A 24,489-nucleotide genomic window follows, 5' to 3' on the forward strand; every position below is an offset into this window, starting at 1 on the left:
TTCTTATTTCAAATCATCTCGTCATGGTTGAAGATTCTTAGGTTATTTTCTAAAATGGGATTGTCAGGGAAGTGGCACAGTGATCATGATTATCCCTATATCGTCTACTTTGGGAGGTCTCACAAAGTAAGGAAATCTTCTCCCCGTTTAGAACAGTGTACGACGGTAGTGGCTTACCCCGCTGTCAGTAGGCCGAGGCAGGTGGTAAGGAAATCAAGACTGCTCTGGGCTACACAGTGAGACTGCCTCTGGAAAAAAAAAAATGTTATAAAGGGAAGATAGGCTATTGTAAGAATTTATCTTATTAATGCCGTTTAGAGATATTTATCCAAATTTAGGAAGATGAAACAATTTTAGACAGAAAAGTTGAAGTTCAGTAAAAAAGGATATTTTTCCTAGACATCCTCCCTGCATAAAGGTGGTCCCGGCCATTGCTAATGCTCAGATGCTGTTCCACTTTTACCAGTTCCAGCAAAGCTTTTTATGGCGAAAAAATCCAGTTCAGACAGGTACAGTAGTCAGGTCTCAGCCTCCTCGACTCCAGCAGAGCTTGGTAGTCTCTGACACTGAGGACCCTAAGCGCTCCACAGGTGAAGGGCAGAGTAGTGCTGGCAGAAGGATGCCCCTCCTTGCTTTTCGGGGCTTCTGCTGGCCACGCCTTCCTCGGTGCTGGTGCTGGTGCTGGAACTGATCGTGGTTTTTTCCAGTCAGGTGGCAGTTTTCAGATGTCTCATTACTGTGGGCACTCCCTTTGGTAACTGGCAAAAGTAATGGTCTGCCAAGCGTGTCTTGCAGGGTTTTCCCCTCCTTTATGATGATTTTGAGGACTTTGAGACTATAAAAATACCCATTTCCGTGTGGAACGTCTAGTCTGTAAGCCTATTTGGGGAGTAATAACATATTGTTGTTCCCTTTTTTTGCTTGTATTCTACATTTCTTGTACAACTGAGCACGTAGCACTGGAGCCCAGTCTGATCCAAGGGCAGGAAGGAGTAGGTAGTTCTTTCAAGGTCCTACAGTGTAGCCCTGGCTAGCCTGGGACTCTGGAAACCCCGGGTGACCTACCTCTGCCTCCCCAGGGCAGGGATTAAAGTATGAGTCACTGCACCCGCCTGCCCGGCAAAGCTCTCTTTCTCTAATGCTGGCTCCTCAGGCTTAGACACGTTAGTAGCCAATTTAACCCAGTTTCCTCATAAGTCAAATAGAAATTGTAGTTTTGTTCTTTAGGTTATTGTGAAAATTGAGAAATGCATATAAATACCTGGCCTGGTTGTTATTGACATAGTAATTAGAGATTATGAACAAGTACTTCAGCTGCAATACTATTTTAAAGTTGCTCGTAATAACTTAATAGGAAAACAAAACCCCTGGCAGGAAAAATGCAATCTCATCTATTCCTTTTCTTTAGTCTAACTGTGTGTGTGTGTGTGTGTGTGTGTGTGTGTGTGTGTGTGTGTGTGTGTGTGTGTGTGTGTGTGCACTCTGAGAAGATAGTTAGTACAGATAACTAAATAGCTTGGCATTTGCTTGCATGTTTGAGCTAGATAACATTGTAATAGAAAGATTGTCATTGGGCCTGAGTTATTTATTTGGTGTGCAATTGAAGAGAAAGTAGTAATTATTGTAGAGTATTTTATGATAATTTAAGTTACAGAAAGGCTATTCATTTGGGAAGCGAATGACTTGATAGTAAATTACATTTTCTTTTTCACTCTTGCTGGCTGCTGTCATTGAGCCAAAGGATGATCGCTGCTGACACTAATCAGTAATTCCTTCATTATCATCTCAGCAGTGGTGTTTTAAATTCACACAGCATGTAGCGAGCTATCTGACCCGGAAACCACAAATTCTGCCATAAGTAATAGAGCAAGTGTTTTGAACATTTGCTTTTGTGTATGTAGTATACATACTTAAAAAAAAAAAAAATCAGGCAGTGGTGGCGCACACCTTTAACCTCAGCACTTAGGAGGCAGAGGCAGGTGGCTCTCTGAATTTGAGGCCAGCTGGGTCTACAGTGTTATGTAAGTGTTCTGCCACTGAGATAAACTCCCAGCCCCACCCATCGTACCCTGAATGAGGAAGTATAGTATTTAAGGAAGGCAAATCTGGTTTCCTTTAGAAAACAGAATTCAATTTATGTTGTAAAAATTCTTTGTATTGGACATTCGAAGAAGTTAGCTGTAACTTCTGTAAGCACATGGAGCAATATAATGCTAGAACCTCTAGGAATATGGAGTAAGACACAACTGCCTATTATTTTAGTGGCATGCTAAAGTTCTTCCCCTTTCTAGTTTCATATTGGTTAGAGAATGAACATAGTAGACAATGCAATGATATTTATTCATCATTTAGTCTTAGCCTGTGCTGACAGCTAGCTGAGCACAGTGGGAAAAGTGAGGTGACAAGAAAGAAGCTTGAGTGGATAGTCTGAAGAGAAGCAGACAGGGAGGTGAGATACTGTGGAGCCCTGGGGAAGAGCTTTAAGTACAAGAAGAGGGTGTAGTCCAAGTGGCAAGGAATGTTAGCTACAGGTAGGCTGCGAAGAGCTAGGTGTCAGCCGTGGAGATGGACGGGATCTGGGGAGGTCGGAGCCATCTGCTTGCTTGCTTTCCTAGAGCAGCACATGAGCCCTGCCAAAGGTCCTCCTTCTGTCGTGTGGACAGCAAGGGAGAAGGTGAGTGTAACAATGACAGTCAACAGTGTGACCTAGCAAGCCAGGGAGCCAGCTGGTGAGAGGTGGGAGCCAGAGAAGAAGGGCAGTGGGTGGGCCAGGAACCTGGGTGGATTCCTTTATGAATTGCACACTTTAGAATGTGTTATTTTGATTTTTTTTGAAATACTAGATGTGGTTTGCTCTTTGATACATTTTAAGTGTATATCTGCTAAGTGCTTAGAAGGTTTTTCCTTTAAACTCTGGGGATATTTTTGTTGTTGTTCATTTTTCTTTCAATAGACTAACTATAGTAGCCTGCTCTATGGAAATTACTGTCTGAATTGTACGTATTAATAAGATAACACCAGCTTCCATCATAGGAAGTAAGGCAAGGGTCAGTAAAGACTGCCCACTGCTGTGCTAAACTTTGTGGTTGGACAGTGCTGAATAAAATAAACTGTTTATTCAGTTTCTGTTTTCAGGTACTGCTCTTAAGTGTTAACGATAAGAGGGTGAATAAGACAGATCATAAGGAGAAAAAATGGATTAATTAGATGGTTGGACTTATGTAACTCCAGCAAGAACGCTGTATTACTGGTTGGAGAAAATACCTAATGTAATATGCTGGTGTTAAGCCTCCTTTGCTGAAGTCAACACCCATGTTGAACATGGAGATGTTGAGCTGGTGCCTACATAGAGCCTTCATTCCTATGTTCCAGATCTTCAAAAACGGAAAGATACTCTCTGCACATTATCAAAAGAGTAATGTAAACACCAAGCCAGCCACAATAGTGTCTGGCTGCAAGAGATGCTACAGTAATGGTGGCACAAAGCTTGTGGGAGCGATCAACCAATTACTGATTTGACTTAAGGTCCATTCCACAAGATGTAATCCAGACCCGACACTGCTTGGGTGACCAAGAACTTGAGATTAGATAGCTCAGGTACACAGCGGAAAGCCAAATAATACTGGTCTTAAAAAAGAGAGAAAAGAGAAAAAAAATAAAGAATATCATATTTGGGGATTTTTGTTTCAAATTCTGGCTTTATAACTAAAAAGGTTCTGATGTTTTGAATTATTATTTTTAACAGCATCTGCAGAAAAGGAGGCAATTAAAGGTACATATACCAAAGTACTGGATGCGTATGGACTTCTGGGAGTTTTAAGATTAAATCTTGGTAAGTGTTATTTAGTGTGGCTCATCTACTTTTTGTTTCTTTTTTATAATTCTGAAGATTTCAGAGACTACCTATGTATTATTTCAGACTCAGTATCTGGGCTTTGAGTTTTATACACCTTTTAAACACTAATTAAGCTAATCTTTTAGTATTTTTATTAACTATGAGAATTTCAGGCAATGTATTGTGATCATATTCAGCCCCCCAACTCCTTCCAAATCTATCCCCACATCCCTACCCAACCAACTTTCTGTTTGTTTGTCTCTGTGTCCCTCCTTCCCCCACGTTGGCCCTCCCCCTCCCTCTCTCAAACTTAGGAAGTCCAGTTTGTGTTGGTTAACTACTCTTGGATTTGGGATCTGCCCTGGAGTATGGTCAGTATACCCAAGATCACACCATTAAAGAGAATGGACTGTGCCGACTCAGTGGTTAAGAGCACTTGTTGCTCTTCCAGAGTACCCAGGTTTGGTTCCCAGTACCCACATGGTAGCTCACAACCATATATAACTCCAGGGTTGCATGTGGTGCACATAGGTACATACAGGGAAAACTCCTATACATACAATAGAAATAATTAGGCTAATCTTACATGTTTCTTTCCTAGAAAGACATACAACAGATCAAAGGATGATATGCTATTTAAACACATTAATAGAGCAGTGTGTTTTTTCTTCTTTTAGCACATTAAGGAATAGGTGTCTGTGTGGGAAACACACTGATTTCTCCTAGTATGTTGTGGAAAAGGCCTGTTTGTTAGATGTAGAAATGTCTGCTATTTAATGTTCTTTTGTAACTTAAAATCATTGTTTTTATGTGTGTGAGTGTTGATGTCATGTATGCCTATGAACAATGCTCATTGTTAAGCCTACTAAGTCAAGAACAGGGGGTAGCAGATCCCCTAGGCCTGGGGTTCAGACAGTTGGCTGTAAGACACACCATGTGGGCGCTGGGAATCGAACTCAGGTCCTCTGGAAGAGCCATGCTCTTAACCACTGAACCATTTCTCCCGCCCTGATTTGATTTTAACCATGATCTTCAGGATAACTGTTATGATGAGCAGTTTGTCTATAAAGGTATGCCTTGAGGTGTGGTGCAGAGACTGGACCTGGGCCATGCTTTTACTGGTCTGAGAAAGTAAGCTTACGAGCTTATTGTGCACATACAGCACATGGTTTTCTTCCTTGATGAAGTCTAACTATGAAACTAAAAGAAAAGAACGTAAACTAGAGAGTGGATTTGGTTACATAGTAGATTTTTATTATAATTATTATATAGTTATTGTAATTCAGGCAGTTTTCTTATTGTATGCTGCCAAGAGCTGACGGATTCTGCTGTTGAGCAGCACTGGCCTATAAAATGGAGATTTGTCATTGTGAGGGATTGTTTATTATCATTGTCTAAAGTAATCATGAGATAAATGTTTTAGTCTCCTTTCATAAGTGATTATGTTATATGTTGGTCATGCTAAAACATACTCTGTCATCTGGGTAATAGTAAGCATCCCTGATTCAGAGCTGTTTCTGCTTGTGTCACTGCCTGTGCTATGGATTCTAATATCATAGAGTTTTGTTGTAATTACATGAAATTTTTTTAAAAAAAATCCTGTTGTTGAGGAGCTAGGACCCTGTACCATCCCGTTTGCTGTAAAAAAAAGAAAGAAGGACAGCCCCAGGAAGTCTGTGAAAGTTGTCATGAGCCAGATTGCTTTCTAAATTGTCGATAAGGCCTTGTTCCCATGTGCTGCCATCGTCAGCTCTCAGACTTACATGCCATTTTAAAACTGTACCTTTACAAAGACACTGGGCATTCATTATCTTATCCCAGCTTCCTGTCCATGGAAAGGTTGTGGTGAGTTTTGTAGCCTCAGATTGTATGGAAATAACTTTGTAAATGTGACACTATCTTATTAATGTTGTAGTCCTTCACATACAGGGTGCATTTACATGTTTAGGATAACCACAATGATCAGGCATGGTGGTACACATCTATAATCCCTGCATTTGGTAGGCTGAGGCCCAAGGACTGGGATTTCCAGGCCAGTTTATGCAGCCTATGTAGTAAGACTATCTCAAAAAAATCAAAAACAAAAGAAAAAAAACAAAAACTTACAATGTAAGATTTTAAAGATGGAACCACAGGAAGAAGTCAGAAGAAACTATCGGCTTGAAAATGTCTGTGTTCTGTCTGATAAAATGTTTGTTTTTCACAGGGGATACCATGTTGCATTATCTGGTCCTAGTCACCGGATGTATGTCTGTTGGGAAAATTCAAGAATCTGAAGTTTTCCGAGTTACTTCCACTGAGTTTATATCACTCCGAGTTGATGCTTCCGATGAGGATCGCATTTCAGAAGTCCGAAAGGTTCTGAACTCAGGCAACTTCTATTTTGCATGGTCTGCCTCTGGAGTCAGCTTGGATCTGAGTCTGAATGCACACCGCAGCATGCAAGAGCACTCGACCGACAACAGGTTCTTCTGGTGAGTCCGTGCTCTCCTCCTTCCGTGGTGATTACGCACTGGGTCATAGCACAGAGACTGGAGACAGTGGCTGGCTTTGGAGAAAGCAAAGGATGGACATGATTGATTGGGTGGGCACTTTCTTCCTGCCCAGAGCCCACAACAGAGCATGGCAGTAGTAGACGGACAGAGAAAAAACGTGCCCAACACATTAGATATCCAAGAAGAGACCATTGTGTTTGCAAAGTTTTAATTAGTAGGACTAATCCTTTCTTTTTCTTTCTTTCTTCTTTTTCTTTTTTTTTTTTAATTAAAGGTGGAGATCAGGACATGTTTAGGTCACAGCCTGAGGGGGTTTGTCCAATGGTTGCTAGGTTGAACTTGTGTCTTGCTAAAGATTGAAATACTTGAGTTTAATTTTACTTAGAAAAATGGAAGTTTTTAGAATTCACATCCTTGTAGCTTTTTTTTTTTTTTTTTTTTAGGTATAGTAAGCTTTGTAGCCAGACTGCCAAATAACTCTCACAAAAATTATAGTTTTATTCCATTGGAGATTTTTAAGTAGTACTGCTACTACTCAAGACTTGGCATAAATGTAAATAGAATAAAACAGCAATGCATCTACAATAAAGGACAAAGAGCTCTACCTGCTGCACAAAATGCCTCATATCCAAGCTCCATTTAAATGAGGACCAATATATCACTTGTCTGCTCCATGACATGGCCCTCTGTGGTGATATTTGGACACACTGTGTGGTAATCTGTTGGGGTTTGCCAGACCAGAGTAAATAATAGTAAAGATTGAGAACATGGGTCATGGTACCAGCTGAGTGAGTGGTGGCTGTTGTGTCTCACCTCACCCCAGTTGTCTCTGCATTTGCTTTGTAATTAGATAAGCAGGGTTAGGATGGTAGGTGGTCTGCAGGAACTGCAAGGCCACTACCCAGTGGGTCTCTGTAGCAGCCTGTTACCTGAAGGGCAGAGAGTTGAGGACTCATGCTCTTAATAGCTTTGCTCCTTGTTACTGTTTTTAATGACCCTGGGTCATTAAGTGGTCAATAGTGTCCAAGGGGGCACTATTACATCTCTATTACGTTTTTGTTAAGATACTAGAGTAGTGTAGAACACTTGAAGTCCATTGGGAATGGTCAAAGTCTTAAACAATACTAATATGGAAAAGTAACTTTTGAATTGATGGAGTCATTTGCCAAATGGCATGTTTTTTCAGTAGGTTTACTAGAAGATTCCACAGAATCTTCCACGTGTTCTGAGGAAGACTAAGGTTCCAGTAGAGACCCCTGAAGAGCAGTCAGCAGGGTGAGGAGACTTAAGTTGGTAGGGTGCACTCCCCTGCCCACGATTTGGTCATTACGACTCTAAATATCTTTATCTTTTGTTTCTTCATCATTGGTCTGTGTGTTTGCTTGAATGCAATATTTTTCCCTTCAAGTTTGTAACCCAGGCCTTATCAAATGCCTACAGTACTACAGTAATTAGGTGGGCCCATGGGTGTACTTAGTGATAGAGCACTTACCTAGAATGAGTGAGGCCCTGGATTCCATAACCAAAACTGGAAAAAAAATTTGGAGACATAGAAAGCACTATGCCTTACATTGTGTGGTACATAGCTACTAGCTATGCTGGCTCTTTAAACTTAATTAAAATATAGCCTTACATAAGTAGGCTGTATTTGTATAACCCCTTCTAGAACAAGTTATGAAGGTAGACTAGAAATGTTTTATAAATACTAAAATCACAAGTTTTTAGTACAATAGGTCATCTGATTAAGAATCTGCGTTTCATTTTATAGCCTTGTCTTTAACATAGCAAATGTAAATAAAATGCAATACTTGGGGAGCCTTTTAATAATATTGCATTCATGTTTTAAAATGTTTTGTGCTTCTTTTCCCTTTAGGAATCAGTCTTTGCACTTGCATCTTAAGCACTATGGTGTGAATTGTGATGACTGGTTATTACGGCTCATGTGTGGAGGTGTAGAAATCAGAACAATTTATGCTGCCCATAAACAAGCAAAGGCTTGCCTCATCTCAAGACTAAGCTGTGAGCGAGCAGGGACAAGGTTTAATGTCCGAGGAACAAATGATGACGGTCACGTTGCCAACTTTGTAGAAACGGAGCAGGTACAGAGTGTTTTATATTTGTTACCATATGTTGTAAGACAGAGACAGGAAATAACGAGAGTTAACAGACCAGTGAGAGGGAGACAGGAAATACTGGAGTAACAGACTTGTGAGAGGAAGACAGGAAATACTAAGTGATAGTTTTACCTGGATGCAAATATATTTTGGCATGTATAATGTTGATATTTGTGGCTATTTATTGGCCTGAAGAAAGGCATCCCTAGAACGAATAGTTATATAATACTAATTAAGTAATGTGATATAGTCAGTGCTATACATTTGACAATGAATTTTAAAATCTTCAATTATAGAACAAGATATGATGGATATGTACTATCTAAAATTTTAAAGTTATAACATTTGGCTGTGGAACTACATAATTATAAAATTTCAGGCTGTAACACAGTCCAACTCAACTCTTCAAATTATGTTTTAGAAAATATAAAAAGCTAAGGAACAAATTAAAGGAAATTGCTTTCTTGGTTGGTATTATCATTAACTGGAAAAACCTAGCATCCTGTTTTTGATGACTTGAATCAGGACAGTCTGCATATGAGCAGTCATCACAGTTTGTGCAGCAGCTCTCATTAGCTGCTTTTCTGATATAGAACTAACAGGCTTTTTCCCTTTGGAATTCTTTCTTTTTTGTAGGTTATATACTTAGATGACTGTGTTTCTTCCTTCATACAAATCCGTGGATCTGTTCCATTGTTCTGGGAGCAACCAGGGTTGCAAGTATGTACCTGGCATCCAGTTTGTTTGTTTGGTTTTTTCCTCTTTGAAAATTTCCATATTGTCCGAATTTTCAACATAGTTCTTCAGTTTTATTGATCGTTCTGTTGTGTGTAATACTAGACCCTGAGGAATGTCTTGTCTTAGACAGCTTCCCTTTTGATTCTGTTGCTTTTATATTACTACAGTGATTAACTGTAGTTATCCCAATTTTATATAAAAAAAGTTTTATTTTGGTTCATAATTTTAGAGATTGGAAATCAAGATTGGACAGGCCCATGGGTTTGGCAACTGGTGTAGCAGTGTGACACTTGATGACATTAGTGTGGGGGTTTATATGGAAGGAAGAGAGCATAGAAGCCAAATAAAGAGTGAGATATATTCAGCTCGGGCTTCCATAACTACTTGGCTTTCCTAAGAGTGCTCAACAGGAAGCCAGCATTCCTTCCTCAGGTTGTCTCTCCCGGTACTGTAAAGACTCCTACAAGGCCGCCCTTCTTCACAGTTCCACACCATCACTGACACTGTCACCCTGGGTACCAAACTGCCAGAGCATGAAGGCTTAATGGACAGACCAAGTTCAAAGTGTGTAGCACAGCTGCAGCAACTCAAGAGCCTGTCTAATTGTCAGATTTCAAGGATTTAAAAGGAAAAAAAAAGTGATCTCATCATTTTAGTGTAAAATGACTTAGTTTCTTTAAGCAGAATGATTTGATAGCTTAACAATAAATAAATAAATAAATAAATAAATAAATAAATAAATAAATAAATAAAAATCCCTGTTCCCAGACTCTGTTTACACCCTTATTCTACCATTACGTGATAGATGATCTTGACAAGTGATTGAATTCCTTTTTTTCTCTCATTCTCCTCATCTGTAAAATGAGAATGATGATAATAGTGTCTCCCTCAAGAGGTTGTTAGGAGTACTAAATGAAAACCACTTAAAACAGTGCCTGGCACACAGCAGTACAGCAGAGTCAGCCATTCCTGGTTTTAGTGGCACTCTGGCTTTGTAATCTGTGATATCCTATCATCTTGAGGATATTCCTGATAATTTCTAATTTCATTTATAAAAATGTAATTGCCTCATCTTTACAAAATGTTTTAAAAATATGAAATTATGATACTAAATTATTTCCAGAAGTATAATCTTAGATTAATTGTGATGAAAAGTGCTTGGGCCCTAAAGTGCCATTTTGTAGGTCTCTAGTGTGGGTAATCTGGGAGAGTATGTCTCAGTGTTGTGAAAAAGAAGTGTACAGAAAAAGAAGTCTTGCTTGCCCTTTTGCTGCTAGATCTTTCTTGCATTTTAAAGAGGGGTCACTGTGGAGAGAAATTGGGGGCCTCTGAAATTTTTCAGTGTTGTGGTCTATTTAAGGTAGGTCAGAGACTAACAAGAGGATGAGTACTTGTGCTTCTAAAATTCTTAGTTCTTGTCAAGACTGGTTAGACTGGTGTGGGCTCTTTTTGGAGGGTGGTGTTTTTTGTTTGTTTCTGAGTTACTGTAGTTCTGGCTGGCCTGGATCTCTGCATATAGTCTAAGCTGGCCTGGAACTCACAGCGATCCATCTACCTCAGCCTCCTGAGTGCTGGTTTTAAAGGTGTAAGCTACCACGCCCAGCTAGGTGGAGATTTTGTTTGTTTTGTTTTGTTTGAGACTTTCTGTTTTAGGCACAGGGCAGCTTGACTCTGAGAAAAACCTGACCCACCCTCACTTTCTTAAGCTTTTGTGGTCTTTGCTGGGGAGTCAGAGTACTTGCTTTAATAACAGCCGTGAAGGGGCTGGTGAGATGGCCTAATGGCTAAGAGCACTGGTGGTTCTTGCAGAGTGCCTGGGTTTAATTCCAGCACCCACATGGCAGCTCACAACTGTAACTCCATTTCCCGTAATCCAACACCCTCACACAGACACACATGCAGGCAAAATACCAATGCACATAAAATTTTTTTTTAAAAGCAGAGAACAGCCCTGAAGCCCCAACCTGATGCAAGGTGAAGCTTCTGTGTGGGGACGGACTAAAGAGGTTCCAGTTTTATTGGCCCTGAGTTGTACTGGTTCTGTGCCACTTTACCATAAAGTTCAGAATCCCAGTGTCTGATGACTTGGATTGGACTTCCTTCTTCCATTTCTGTGTGTCCTCACCTCACAGGGAATCTGACTGGCTAATGTTCTCTAGCTATGTGCTGAAAACTCTGGTGTTGTAAGCTATTCTCGTTTCTTCATAGAAATAGGACATTTAGAGTCACTGAGACAGTCTAAGAAGACCACCAAATCTGTTAGCCTACCTCAGCCTCCTGAGAATGGATTCTCTCTCTCTCTCTCTCTCTCTCTCTCTCTCTCTCTCTCTCTTTCTCTCTCTCTCTTCCCCTCTCCCTTCCTCCTCCTTTCCCTCCCTCCTTTCCTCCCTTCTTTCCTTCCTTCCTTTCTCTGGCTGTTCTGGAACTCCCTCTGCAGACCAGACTGGCTACAACTCACAGAGCTCCACCAGCCTCTGCCTCCTAAGTGATGAGATTAAAGGTGTGTGCCACCACTGCCCAGTAAGAATGGATTCTTTTTGTGACTATATTTTGTACTAACATTTCCTCCATTGTTCTAAAACAGTGGTAATACAGGAATGAAAATATTTGATTTATTTTTAAGAAAGTATAAAAATAGATCATTGATTTTCAAAAATGAAAAACCATGTCAAGGATTAACTATTCTGTGGAACCAAACTAGGACTCTTGCTCTAGGAGTGTTGTGAATGGTTGTTACATGTTTTATGTATTCTCAGGACTAAAATTTATTTTAGGGACCCAGTTTGTTTGTTGCTGTCTAGAGCTTGGTCTGGAGCTTACAGTGTTCTTGTCTTTATCTCCTGCACACTGGGTTTACAGTGCTAATTGAACAATGAATTGAACAAGCATAGCAGAATTTATTTTCGGTTTGTCTTGTTTCCTTGTCAGACTATATAATGATAAGGCAGCTCTCTTCCTTGTCTCTTTTTAACAGATCATTTTGTTCATGTATTAGCAGGAAAGAGTTCTAGCCTCAGAGAAATGTTTACAAGCACATGTCTATCATGTTAGTTCTTTCCAGTCCCCCTCTTGCCTGTCTGAAAAAAATAAATATAGCCCATGTTAGGTAGATAGCCCCATCTGTTTTTTCCCCTAGCACAACATTTTTAATTCTGCAAAGTGTGCTGTTACTATGGTCATTTGGTATCGAGGTCAGCCTGGAATTTGTCTGTAGGAAGGACTGGCTTTGTTTGCACATCATTTGAACCCAGAGCCCCTCTCTGAGACTGCAACTTCAGGCACTTGGGAGCTGCCAACATGGGTACTAGCAGCTGAGCACAGGTCCTATGGAAGAGCAGCAGGGCTCTTAAGCACTGTCTAGGAAGGAAGGATTTACTTTGGTTTGGTTTGGCTTTTAATGCCTTTGCAGTCTTTACCATAATAGAGAAAAAAGACGTGAGAATTGTAGTGTAGGGCTGCTTGGAAAAGTAGACATTTTGGTCAGGAAATACAAATATCTCATCTAAACCTTTTTTTTAAAATTAGTTGCCTATCTATGAACTTAAGCAGAATATATTTTTGTTTGAAATAAGGCAAACAGTATGTTTGAAAGCACTCAAAAATTGTTATTAGTGAGTATTTCTTAGTGGATGTAGCTTGTTTTTTTTCCTTTTCCTTTTGTTGGTTACAGTAGATGTGATACTGCAGTCATGGCACTGGTCTTTTAAACATTCCTTAACTGTGCACTAAGAGTATATTGACATCTGAGAAATAGGAAACATTTAAGAATTCCTTTGTAAAAATCATTCTTTTTCAATATATTTTTTCTAGTTTGTTTCATACATGATTAACTTAGCTACCAAATCATAAATAGAGCTATGAACTCTAAGGACCTAAAATACATATACAAATTTTAGCGTTTGAAAAAAGTACTCCGTTTGATTTGATAAATTACCTGCACAATTTGTGGTGTCTATCAAATGCTTATCACAGAGCTCTTCCCGAAGAACGCCAGCAGTCAGCTTGTGTTTACCTTGATAAGGATGCCCTTCGTTTCAGAAGCCAGACTCTTGGGCTGGTGAGAATGTCTGCAAGTTAAGATCACTTCCTACTGTAGAGGATCCTGGTCGGGTGCCCAGCATCCACCCCCATGGTGTTTCTGTCTCTAACTCCAATTTCCCGGGTGTGATGCTCACTTGTGACCTCATGCACATGTTGCACATACAAGCATGCTGTCGCTCACATGTACACATAAAACATGTAATGATACATTGGACCAGCAAGATGGCTCAGCAGATAAAGATGCTTGCTGTACAAGCCTGAAGGCCTGAAGTCCAAGCCCCGAACCCACATAGTGATAGAAAGAGGAAACCAATTTCACAGTTGTCCTCTGACCTCCACACATGGACTGTGTGGCATGTGTTATGTTGTCCCCCTTCCCCACACACACATCATACACACCTACATGATAATGGCAAAAAACTATTTTAGGAAGCTAAAATTCCCAGACTTTCACTAATGTGTGAAATCTTTAATGACTGGAAATCTTTGCTCCTACAGAAAACATTGCGTGTCTGCTGAAACACACCACCTATCCAATGATTAAATAATCACTCAAGATTTATTAAATAAATCATCTTTTTTTACTTCTTGTTAGTTATTTTGCCTTTATTATTTATTTTCATTGTTTTTATTTATTTATTTATTTTTTAGTCAGGGTCTCCCTACATAGTCCTAGCTGTCTTGGAACTCACTATGTAGACCAGGCAAGCCTCAAACTCACAGAGATCTATCTGCCTTTGCTTCTCAAGAGCTAGAATCAAAGGTGTATACCATGCCCAGCTGTTTTGTAGCCCTAGCCTGGACCTTGCTATGTAGACTAGTCTAGTCGTGAATCCAATGGCATTCTTCTTATCTGTGCGTCCTGAGTACTGGAATTGACAGTGGTACCACTATGCCCAGTTTCCTTTTATGTCATGGAAATAAAAGGAATTTTGCATGTTGGCTGTTTCAGTTTATGTATTTTTTCTTTCTGTCTTTATTAGGCCTTATAAGTTACAAAACTTAGAAAAACCTTCTCTGCTAATATGATAAATTTCAATGGTTCACACAACAAAGAATAGCCAAGCTCTGATACTACTTTTTAAATTTAAGTTTCTTTTGCTTTTCAGTCAGTAGAGTGTTGGTGTTAAGTGTGTGTCAGCACGCCTGGCCATTGTTCTTTTTACATGAGTTTCACTTAAAAGTAAGAGTGGGGGACCCCTAGAAGTCTAAACAAATTATCAGGAGTGAAGCCCAGGCCTTTTGTTACTGTGCTCACTAGATGAATCACTTGGATTGCAGTGGTGATGTTTCTTTTGTCCTGATAGTGGTTCAAGTAGTGATTAAATCTTTTTCTTGCCTAAGGTGGGATCCCATCGTGTCCGGATGTCGAGGGGATTTGAAGCAAATGCACCTGCTTTTGACAGGTAGAACTGATATTTGTGTGGTACTATAATGAGGCTCATATTATATTTGTTTTGTGTGGTGTTGCTGTATATAGCAGAACTTTTATTATCTTTTCTTTTCTTTTCTTTATTTTTTCCTGAGATGGGGTTTTTCTGTAGCTTTTGAGCCTGCCTGTCCTGGAACTCACTTCGTAGACCAGGCTGGCCTGGAACTCACAGAGATCTGCCTGTCTCTGCCTTTCAAGTGGTGGGATTAAAGGCGCATACCACCACTGCCTGTCTTTCTTTGTTTTTTAATTGCTTTTTTTTTTTTCAGTAGTGCCTTTTATTCTCATGGATACACAGATGTGCCATACCACACCACCTTACACTTAAGTGTTGCTTGAACATACATAAATATGTTAAAGTTTAATTTATAGATTAGACACAATGTGAGAGGTTAAGAAGAACGAATCATACTGTGTCGTACTTATGAAATTGTCAATAAGTAAAACCTAAAGAGAATTATAACAGTATACTGTACTAAAATGAGTGCACGATGTATGTCACTCTATCTGGAAAGATTAAGTACAGATGTTAGCATTTTTGGATCCTGATTTAGCTCAAGGTGACAGAAGCTGTGGGAAGCAGAGGCACATAGAAAGGGAGCCTTCCAAGGCTAGAGCTCGTCAGGCAGCCCTATTGAATACTCCTGATGTCTGTGCCATCAGAAGGGCCTGGTGGCTGAGTCCTGCCACGACTGTTGTCAGCTTCACAATGGAAAGTAAGCTGGAGGCTGGCCAGCTCCAGGACTGTAGCCAAGGTGAAAGTCTTGGCATCCATATGTCAGAGAAGAAATTGTACTTACTGAATTTTACAAATTCAGGGGCTTGAGGACATGTAGAATACATTTTTTCCAATTTAGTAAATTGTATTTGTTTGTTGGAGGAAAGGCTATAATTTTACTGTGCTGTTTCTTGTCTTTTGTCGATAGGCATTTCCGGACACTTAAGGATTTATATGGTAAACAGATAGTAGTAAACCTGCTTGGATCTAAGGAAGGCGAACACATGCTAAGTAAGGCTTTCCAGGTGAGTGCAGCCATCTTTGCTTCTGTTCTGGCCCATGCTCACCTAGAACGGAAATAAAAACAAAGTAAGCAGACTCCCAGCAAGAAAAGCACTCTAGACAAAAGTTAGATACACTGATGCCTTCAACTCTCCGAGGCTATTAGAAAATAGCATGAGCAAAATGCTTAATCAATGATGGATCACTGTAAATTATGTTATATAAGATGCAGAAGAACTAGAAACCATTTTCTAAGGTTTAAATTAGGAAGTCTGGTTAAATGGGAAAATAAACTCATTAGCTATTTTTTAAGATTGGGAGAAGATTATTGTTAACTAAATATTGTGCTTTTGAGAGTCATATTTTAATGGTAAATTTAGAAATATACATATGCATTGAATGAAGGCATAAAAGATGAGTCTTTTAATCTCTGACTAGACTGTGTTACAAATTAAGCTGCTTTATTTTAGATTCTATAATAGGTAAAAGTATTTACTAAATTTGTATCCTAACAATAAAACACTGATGATTGGAAACTATTACATTTTCTAAACCAAACTAAAATATTAATTAGGTTCCCTGAATTAATTATGCTACTCAGTCTCTCAGCGATAGTATATAGGGTTTTAGACAATAAATGCCATTATGTATCAAAAAGTAATTGTCCCTTTTGCTTCCAATGTTGGTGAGTGCTTTTGGGGGATTAGTAAATTTCAAATAACGCCATTGCGGCCTGGAATACAAGTGCACATATGGGGTGCTATAGCGATGGGCATCTGGGGTGCTGTAGAGATGGCATTTAGCTGACACTTACATGAGCATTTGCTCTTTCACTTTCAGGGTCATCTGAAAGCCTCTGAACACGCTGCTGATATCCACATGGTGTCTTTTGACTATCATCAAATGGTTAAAGGAGGGAAAGCAGAAAAATTACACAGTGTTCTCAAACCTCAAGTCCAGAAATATCTAGATTATGGATTTTTTTATTTTGATGGCAGTGAAGTTAAAAGGTTTGATGGTTTTATTGCTCTTTTCTTTAAATTGGAACTTTGCTGTAACTTAAAAATCATTCTTAACATTAAACTTTAAATTTTTCTTTTTATATTGAAATTTACAATTTTAAGTATTTTTAATAGTTTGTTAAGCTTTTTTTTTTTTTCCTAGATTTCAACAAGTAATAATCAGTTACATTGTCTAGAACATACTGTGGGATAGCACCGTATGTGCCTTTGCATCAGTAACTGTCGGGGATAGGATCTATGACCGCCTTTTGCAGCTGAGGAAAATGAGGCATGGGCTTACTCCAGCTCACATATTTGGAAACACTAGAGCTGCTGGTCACCTGGCTTCTAGACTTCATGCTGTCAGTAAAGCTGAAGTTTTAGCAGTTCTTACCCTAGTAAAGACCAGGGCATGCAAAGAAAAGGAACCTTTGCTTATTGCCTGCATTGGTGTAACGTAAACCCTTAGTTTTTGCTTATGGACAAGAAATAAAGTAAATTAAAAGGTTTAAGTTCAGATTATAAATTGAAGTTAACTTATGATCAAAGCTCAAAGTTACTGACTTTTTTCAGATTATATTTTTTATGTCATAGTGGCTTATGGAGCAGTCAAGAGAAAGATCTTGTTATTGTTGTTTTTATAAACAATCATTCCCCAAATTCTTACTGTTTTGTGGAAAGAACTATAGGATTATAAATCTGAATGTATATTTAGCTCCTAACTACAGGCCTAATAAAAATAAATGTGTGGTAGATACGTGATAAAAATGCATGGCAAAACATGAGCAGATGTAAAATCTAGGGGTGTGTGTGTATAGGTGCTATCAGGTTAATATTTCATTATTATTTTGTGCCTGAATATGGTGATGGTATAAAGCTGGAATTAGAAAGGTACTGAATTTTAATCATCTCTGTTGCTGTTAGTTCATTTATGCTTTATTTGTATTGTAAACTAGCCATGTAACTTTATTGAAATTGTTGCAGGTGCCAGAGTGGTACAGTTCGAACAAACTGCTTGGATTGTCTTGATAGAACAAACAGTGTGCAGGCATTCCTTGGCTTAGAGGTAAAACAGTTATGTCTGTGCCGTATGTATCCTGGGCAGGTTCGTAAACCTGTTTCTTAGTCACATAAAGTAGGGAAGCTGGGCCTTGCTAGAGACTTTTTTTTTTCACTTCTTGCCTTTCCCTGTCTCAAAGCCCTTGTGATTTACCTGTTCCCTTCCTCATTCCTCATATGTTCTGATAACTGCCACCTGTTTCCTCTGTTTCTTACACTCCTTGTACACACCTGCATGTGTATTGGAGTGACCATTGCTGTTTTGGCCTTTTCTCTTGAAACAGTATGCATGGATTTGAACTTTATGTTGACATTTTCAAGATTTTATTTTAGGATATTTAGAATCTGTTTTTACATGTACAGTCCTTCCTATAGGGTTATATTTTTTTGATAGTTTGTAACTCAATCCAAGTGGGCATTATGAAGTCAGTAGCTTTGAAATCTAATTAATTAGGAATCAGATGAAAATGCCATAGCTAGCCAAAGTAAAAAATGACCAGGGTTTCCTTTAAGGTCTTTAAAAGCTTGTTTATTTATTAGGTTTATTTTACTGTTATTCACCAAGCTCAGTCTAGTACGGACACAGTCTCAGCTATTCAGTAAACTGGAGCACCACCAAGCTTTCCCGTTCTCTGGGCCCAGTAAGTCAGGGTCACAAGGAGGTCATGGATTCACTTTGCATTAGGTAGGACTTAGTTTTCAAACACTCTAAAGAGTCTCTAGTTAATGATTTTAAATTTAGCTTGTGCGTTAGTTAATTAATTACAGAAACTCAGCTTCTGTCTCAAGGTACAGTCTTAATTGTGTAACGTTCTCTGGGGCACAGATATTATATATAAGTAAATAAATTTTACTGTTTTGACTTTTTTGAAACCTATCATTGATATTTATCTTATTTTTCTTAAAATATGACACATGAGATGTGAAAGAAGACAGATCATAGTTAGATGAATTCATATGGTTCAGGCCCTGGCTTTCAGTGACTGGACACGTTTGCTGGATCTGACCAAGCTGAGTGAAGTTCTGACTTAAATGATCAAGTGCTTGTGTCCAGTTGTCTTAGCTGACTATCACTATTGGAAGTGTGACATGAGAGTGTGCCCTCTGTCACATTTGATTAACTACTTGCAAAATTTGTTGCTAAATTAGAGTTAGACAAACTAATAATGAAGTGAAATTTGTTTTTCCCACTTCTTCAGATTGAAAGGAGACCCTGGGGGCTATTCTATGCCCAAATGAGCACAGAACTCTAGCATAAACCACCTGAGTGATGAAATGAGCCTACTGAGGAGCTTTTATGTAGTTCCATATTTTGTAATTACAGATACTACTACACCTAACAGATACGCAGGAAACATTAATAGGAAGGAGTCAGTAAGAGGAGCAGACATTGTTTCCATGCTGTTGAAGTCCAAGCTAGAGTTCATACAGAGCAAAGATCAGTTGTTAAGATAAATCTTTCTGCCAAAAGCCGCCCAAGCCCCTCTGCCACCTGTGCACTTTACGCCATCCGCCCACCTGAGTTAGGCCCAAATGAATACACAGAAACTTGTATTAGGTTCAAATGCTGCTTGGCCAATGACTAGGATTCTCATCTATTGGCTCAGTCTCAATTATCATAAATCTTTATATTTTATAAGACTTATCGGACGCCTTATTGGCGTCCCTCCTTGCCGGTGGCTCACATCCTGCTTCTGGAGGAGTCAAAGGGGAAAAGGGGGAACTTCCTGTTTCTCCTTGCTCAAATATGAGTCTCCTTGCTATGTCACTTCCGGCGTGGATCACCACTTCTCTACTACATTTCCCAGAATCCTCTTTGACTCCTAATCCTGTCTAACTTGCTGTTTCATTGGCCAAACAGAACTTTATTTAACAATAAGATAAACATACACAGAAGTACATTCCCCATCAATCGGTAGCTTGGGAGTGCTTTTATTGCCTTCTGGGGTAGCCCCCGAAATTGTGCACTTGGCTCACCACATTTCGTTTTTACACGCCATCAGTGTAGACTCCATCCAGGGAAAGCTGCCGGGGCTTTTCCTTGGCCGTCTTCTCTTGCTCACCTCACCCTGATTACCAAGTTCCCAGAGCGAAGTCCAAAGTATGAAGGTTGTGCATATGCTTAGGTGAACTCCGTACACACTTCCCTGCTCTCCTGTATACTGTGGATTAGCTAGATTCTCAGGTCTGACACAGGGACGGCTACATGATTCATTGAGGGACATCACTTCTTGGGTTTCCAAATTTCCAAATTCTCTTTTGAATCTACTGAAATGATAACTTAAAAAAACTACACAAAAATTTTAAGTTTTACCTTAAAAATGAAAATGGTGGTAAACATAGTCCAATAAAGAGTTACCCCTTTCAGAGTCCTGTATTTATAAATTTTGTTTAATTCCTAATAGTTGTAAAAAGTCACATTATAGTAAATATATGTTTAAATATAAATAGTTCATATTTAAATATATATTTACCTTAAATATCCTCATTTGTCCTTTCAGATGCTAACTAGACAGCTGGATGCTCTGGGCTTGGCTGAAAAGCCTCAGCTGGTGACTCGCTTTCAAGAAGTTTTCCGGTCCATGTGGTCTGTGAATGGCGATTCCATCAGTAAGATATATGCAGGCACTGGAGCCCTTGAAGGGAAGGCCAAGGTAGAGAGAGCTGTAGCTGTCATAGCATAATTTTCATCTCTCTCCTCTCTAGCAAGTTTTGAAATGACTTTTTAAATAATAGGTTTTTAAGTTAACAGACATTTTTTAGGATTGCTTTCTTATGCTTTCATGTCCTCTCTGATACGTCTTCCCACAGTAGTGGGTTCTAATGATTAAATTCAACATAGGTGATTCTTTAGTCCTAAGGGTTAAGTGTGCTTTTGGAGATAACTCATTGTATATCTACATCATATATATATATGTTTACATGGCTTAATATTATGTATCTCTCTTACTTTTTACATTGTTTATATTGATTTTAAAAAATTCCATAGTCCTGATAAAGTATCCTGTCTCACTGACCCTTGTGTTCCCTGCACTTGACACAGTGCCTCTGTTTGGGAGGTGTGTCACAAATGGTGGATGGACAGTCTATCACCAGTTTACGTAAGCAGTGCAATGAACCGGTAATACTTGGGCTTGATGGTTAACTGTGTGCTTTCTGCTTGTGTCGGTCCTAGAAGGGAGCTACCATTGCAGTAAAGGGTGGGGTGTGGACTCAGTTACGATGCTGAGGCTCATCAGGATGTGTAGTTGCTTGTGTTAGCCTCGACTACTTTCCTGTTTGGTACTTGGGCCTTATTGTGAGATTTCGGGCTATATTTGGAATGTTTTATGATTCTGTGTACTTAAGTATTGTTTAACTCTTTAAGGGGCTCTGGCCTTAATTTATCCAAAATATCTACAGTTCTTCAAGTTATTTCTGGATAAAGGTGAGAACACTTAGCTAGGCATGATGGTTCATACCAATGATCCCAGTATTGGAGAGGTTGAGACGGGAGGATTGAAACAAGTTCCGTCTAGGCGTGTATTGAGTACCAGGGCTGACAAACCCAGTTTAAAACAAACAAAACAACCCACCAAAACAGTCAACAAAAAGAGAAGACATTAGCAGGTTTAGTGGTCTCATGGGCAACAGCACGCTCAGCTGGGGTCTATGAAGATTACTCATCAACTCAAGACTATGTTCAGTCGGCCTCCTCTGCCACAGGCATTGCCTCACCTGCAGAGCGCCTTTGCTCATCCCTTAGGAATGTTACAAATCCTCACTCCCTAAACACTGCTTCTTTTGAAAACCTGAAATTGCCTGACTTTCATTTTTTCCTTTTAAGTAGCACAATTCTTGTTATTAAAATCTGATTCTCCAGTAGTTGCTTTATGTGCTTCTATCTTTTGTTTCTGCTGTGACTAAGACAATATATGTACAGAAGCTGCATATATTTTCAGTATTCTTTAACCTAAGGAATAGATATGAAATCTTTATATATTAATATTAAATATACTAGTCTGAATTGAGCTAAAATCTAACACCTGAACTGCTCTTTCTTTTCCTTTCTCTCGGCTCCTTTTGATTAATTGCCCGATAATGTGAATGGTGAGTGGTTTTTTTTTTCAATAACATCATTTTATATATTACATGACAAAAATAATGATTTAATGCCATATTACATTTAGTGGCATGGAAGAAAATTGGCTCCTTATTCTGAAAAGAAGCCTGTAATTACTGTTATTTTTCAAAGGGATGAAAGAAAATTACACATTCCAAACCAAAGTTATTTTTGACCTTCAAAAGTCTATAGGATCAAAATAAATACTGTCTGATAATATGCCTAAGTGAAATACCTGCTCATTAAAAGTTATAATCAAACCTCTCAGTATTGGAATAGGTATTTATCATAAGATGTCTTTAGTATGGAAACTAAAATTTATGTTTATATTTATGAGTTGTAATTACAAATTAATTTTGAACTAGACCTTTGATTTTAGGTTCAGTTTTTAACTAGCATTAAATTATTGGGGAACAATTTCACTTTTATACTATCAAGGTACTTGGAAGGTTTTCTAGGAGTTGTGAGTTCAATGTATCATTCTTTGTCCCTACTGCCTTTCCTCAAACAGCCCATCCCCACATTGAAAAGTTAGGATGTAGAAAGGAATCTTCTTAATTCAAATAAATATATGATGAAGTATTTACTACTCAATATGTTAGTAGATGGAGTTGTGGCGTTGAGTTTACTATTTTCTTTGTGCAGACTATAAGGGAACACTGCATTTTAAGGCCTTTATGAAATGAATTGCAAATTGCAAATGTACAGTGAGTGAAATCAGCAGTATTTCGAGCAGGGCCCAAGCTCCTTTTTCTCACAACAGGCTGGGAAGTTAAAAGATGGTGCCCGCTCTGTCACCAGAACCATTCAGAACAACTTCTTCGACAGCTCCAAGCAAGAAGCCATTGATGTTCTGCTCCTGGGAAATACTCTCAACAGTGACTTAGCTGACAAAGCCCGAGCACTTCTAACCACTGGAAGTTTGCGTGGTATGCACACTTAATACTTTATTTACTTCACTTATTTATAGGCCAAAAAAGTAAATCTTAACTTACTGGCATGAGTAGTTTTTAGGCTGTTGTTGGTTTAAATCATTTTGGAAGGGATTTCTGTACAAGTGGTTTTTTTGAAGTAGCATTATCCCATTAAGTTTTTCTCTTGTCAAGTGTTAATGCTATGAGTGTACTTAGCCACAAACTGACTGGGTTTTTTTCTGAACACTGTGTGTGCTTTCTTGTGAAGATTGTGACTGGGGGCTGTATGTGCTAACGATATAAAGCAGGCATTCATAACCAGTTATGTAGGTGTGCTTTATTGAGAACACCCTTTATCTGTATTGGTTGATGATTCTGTAACCATGCCTTAACTTTGGTTGTTATTGTTTGAATCATCTTAAGTCATAGTAACAGTATAAAGCAGTGTTTATTATTGACCACTAACTGCTATTTTCTGTTTTACTATTTGACACAAATACATAGCTTTCAAAGTAGCCTTTTTCCCCAAGGTAGCTTTTTACTTTTTATTGTATATCTGTTATTAATGTCAAAGAATTTGAACTTTTCATATTAATGAGTACCTAAAGCAGTATTATGAGGAAATTCAACATTCTTTGTACAGGTAACAGGATAGACCTCCTGCCCCTCCCCAGCTTTACTGTAGTATAATTGACAAGTTCAATGAGATTTCTAGTTCCATTCTTACTGTGGGCTTCTTTTCCTGTTAGCTCCAAACCTTCCAATACATCCTCTCCACACAGAAAATGTCCTATAATTTCCATGGAATTCTGGTAACGTCCTCTTGAAACTGGCCCTACAGGTCATTGTAGCCTGTCAGATTTCATTACAAGCAGCTTCTCAGGAACAGATAACCAGGTGTGGGGGCTGAAACCTACTCAAACATTAAAGTAAAATAAATAAAGTCTGATGCTTGCTAGGTCTTAGAAATTCAGACTTCTTCCTGGCTTCCAAAAGTAGAGACTGACTGATTTCTGTTTTGTCACCTCTTCCCACCTGTGCCTACTCTGATGTGGAGGCATTAATAAGCAGCAATTGAAAGTAAGTGTGAAGGAAGAGGAGGAACAAAGAACCTCAATAACTCCTCAGGTGTCTAGGTTCCTGCATACCTCATCATGTGTAAAATGCCTCTCAAAAGTAGTCGGCTCTACTGCCATGCTCGTTTGAGACTGAGAACTTGTTCCAGTGGGATTGATACGTTAGGTAATGGTGTGAACATGATGCTAATTTTGCATGAGCTTATGCGTGTTTTTGCTGGCAAGCAACATTAGGCAAATGCAGAAAACTACCCAACAGAACCAGTATGGAAACAGATGTATAAAACATACATAGCCATATGCACACACCTTACACATCTACCCTTATGCAGTTCAACATGTGTGTTGAGCCATACCCGCCCACATCTGCTGTTTCAACTTCCCACCCATTTTCTGATAGCCCTCTGTTACCATCACAATTGCTGTGTCCATCTGATGCCCATTTCTACAAGCCAGCTTCATATTTTAAAGGCATAGTGCCTTATATTGTGTAGTCATGCATTTCATAACCATTAGCATACATAATATTATACTGCTTTTAAATTTAGGTTCCTTTCTTGTTTGGTGTGTCACTTTTGACATTTTTATGTATGATGCCCCCACCCCCATTTTCCCCATAAGCTTTTATAGCCACAGGACTTTGCACAGTTTTATATAGTGTAGTTGATGGTTTTAGAATGCA

General features: G+C 38.9%; 1 protein-coding gene across 2 annotated transcripts in view; it reads left to right on the top strand.

Annotated features, from left to right (window-relative positions):
- Window positions 1-24,489, top strand: part of Synj1 (synaptojanin 1) — a 74,811-nt gene that overhangs the window by 13,010 nt on the left and 37,312 nt on the right. For both annotated transcript variants that reach the window (XM_035444322.1, XM_035444323.1), the window contains 10 exons: window positions 3,746-3,832; window positions 6,042-6,309; window positions 8,204-8,429; window positions 9,081-9,164; window positions 14,568-14,629; window positions 15,582-15,678; window positions 16,496-16,665; window positions 17,641-17,722; window positions 20,217-20,369; window positions 22,581-22,746. In XM_035444322.1, the coding sequence (XP_035300213.1) occupies window positions 3,746-3,832; window positions 6,042-6,309; window positions 8,204-8,429; window positions 9,081-9,164; window positions 14,568-14,629; window positions 15,582-15,678; window positions 16,496-16,665; window positions 17,641-17,722; window positions 20,217-20,369; window positions 22,581-22,746 (1,395 nt within the window). The remainder of the gene's footprint in view (window positions 1-3,745; window positions 3,833-6,041; window positions 6,310-8,203; window positions 8,430-9,080; window positions 9,165-14,567; window positions 14,630-15,581; window positions 15,679-16,495; window positions 16,666-17,640; window positions 17,723-20,216; window positions 20,370-22,580; window positions 22,747-24,489) is intronic.

The sequence above is a fragment of the Cricetulus griseus genome, chromosome 4 (genome assembly GCF_003668045.3).
Source record: "Cricetulus griseus strain 17A/GY chromosome 4, alternate assembly CriGri-PICRH-1.0, whole genome shotgun sequence".
NCBI lineage: Eukaryota > Metazoa > Chordata > Mammalia > Rodentia > Cricetidae > Cricetulus > Cricetulus griseus.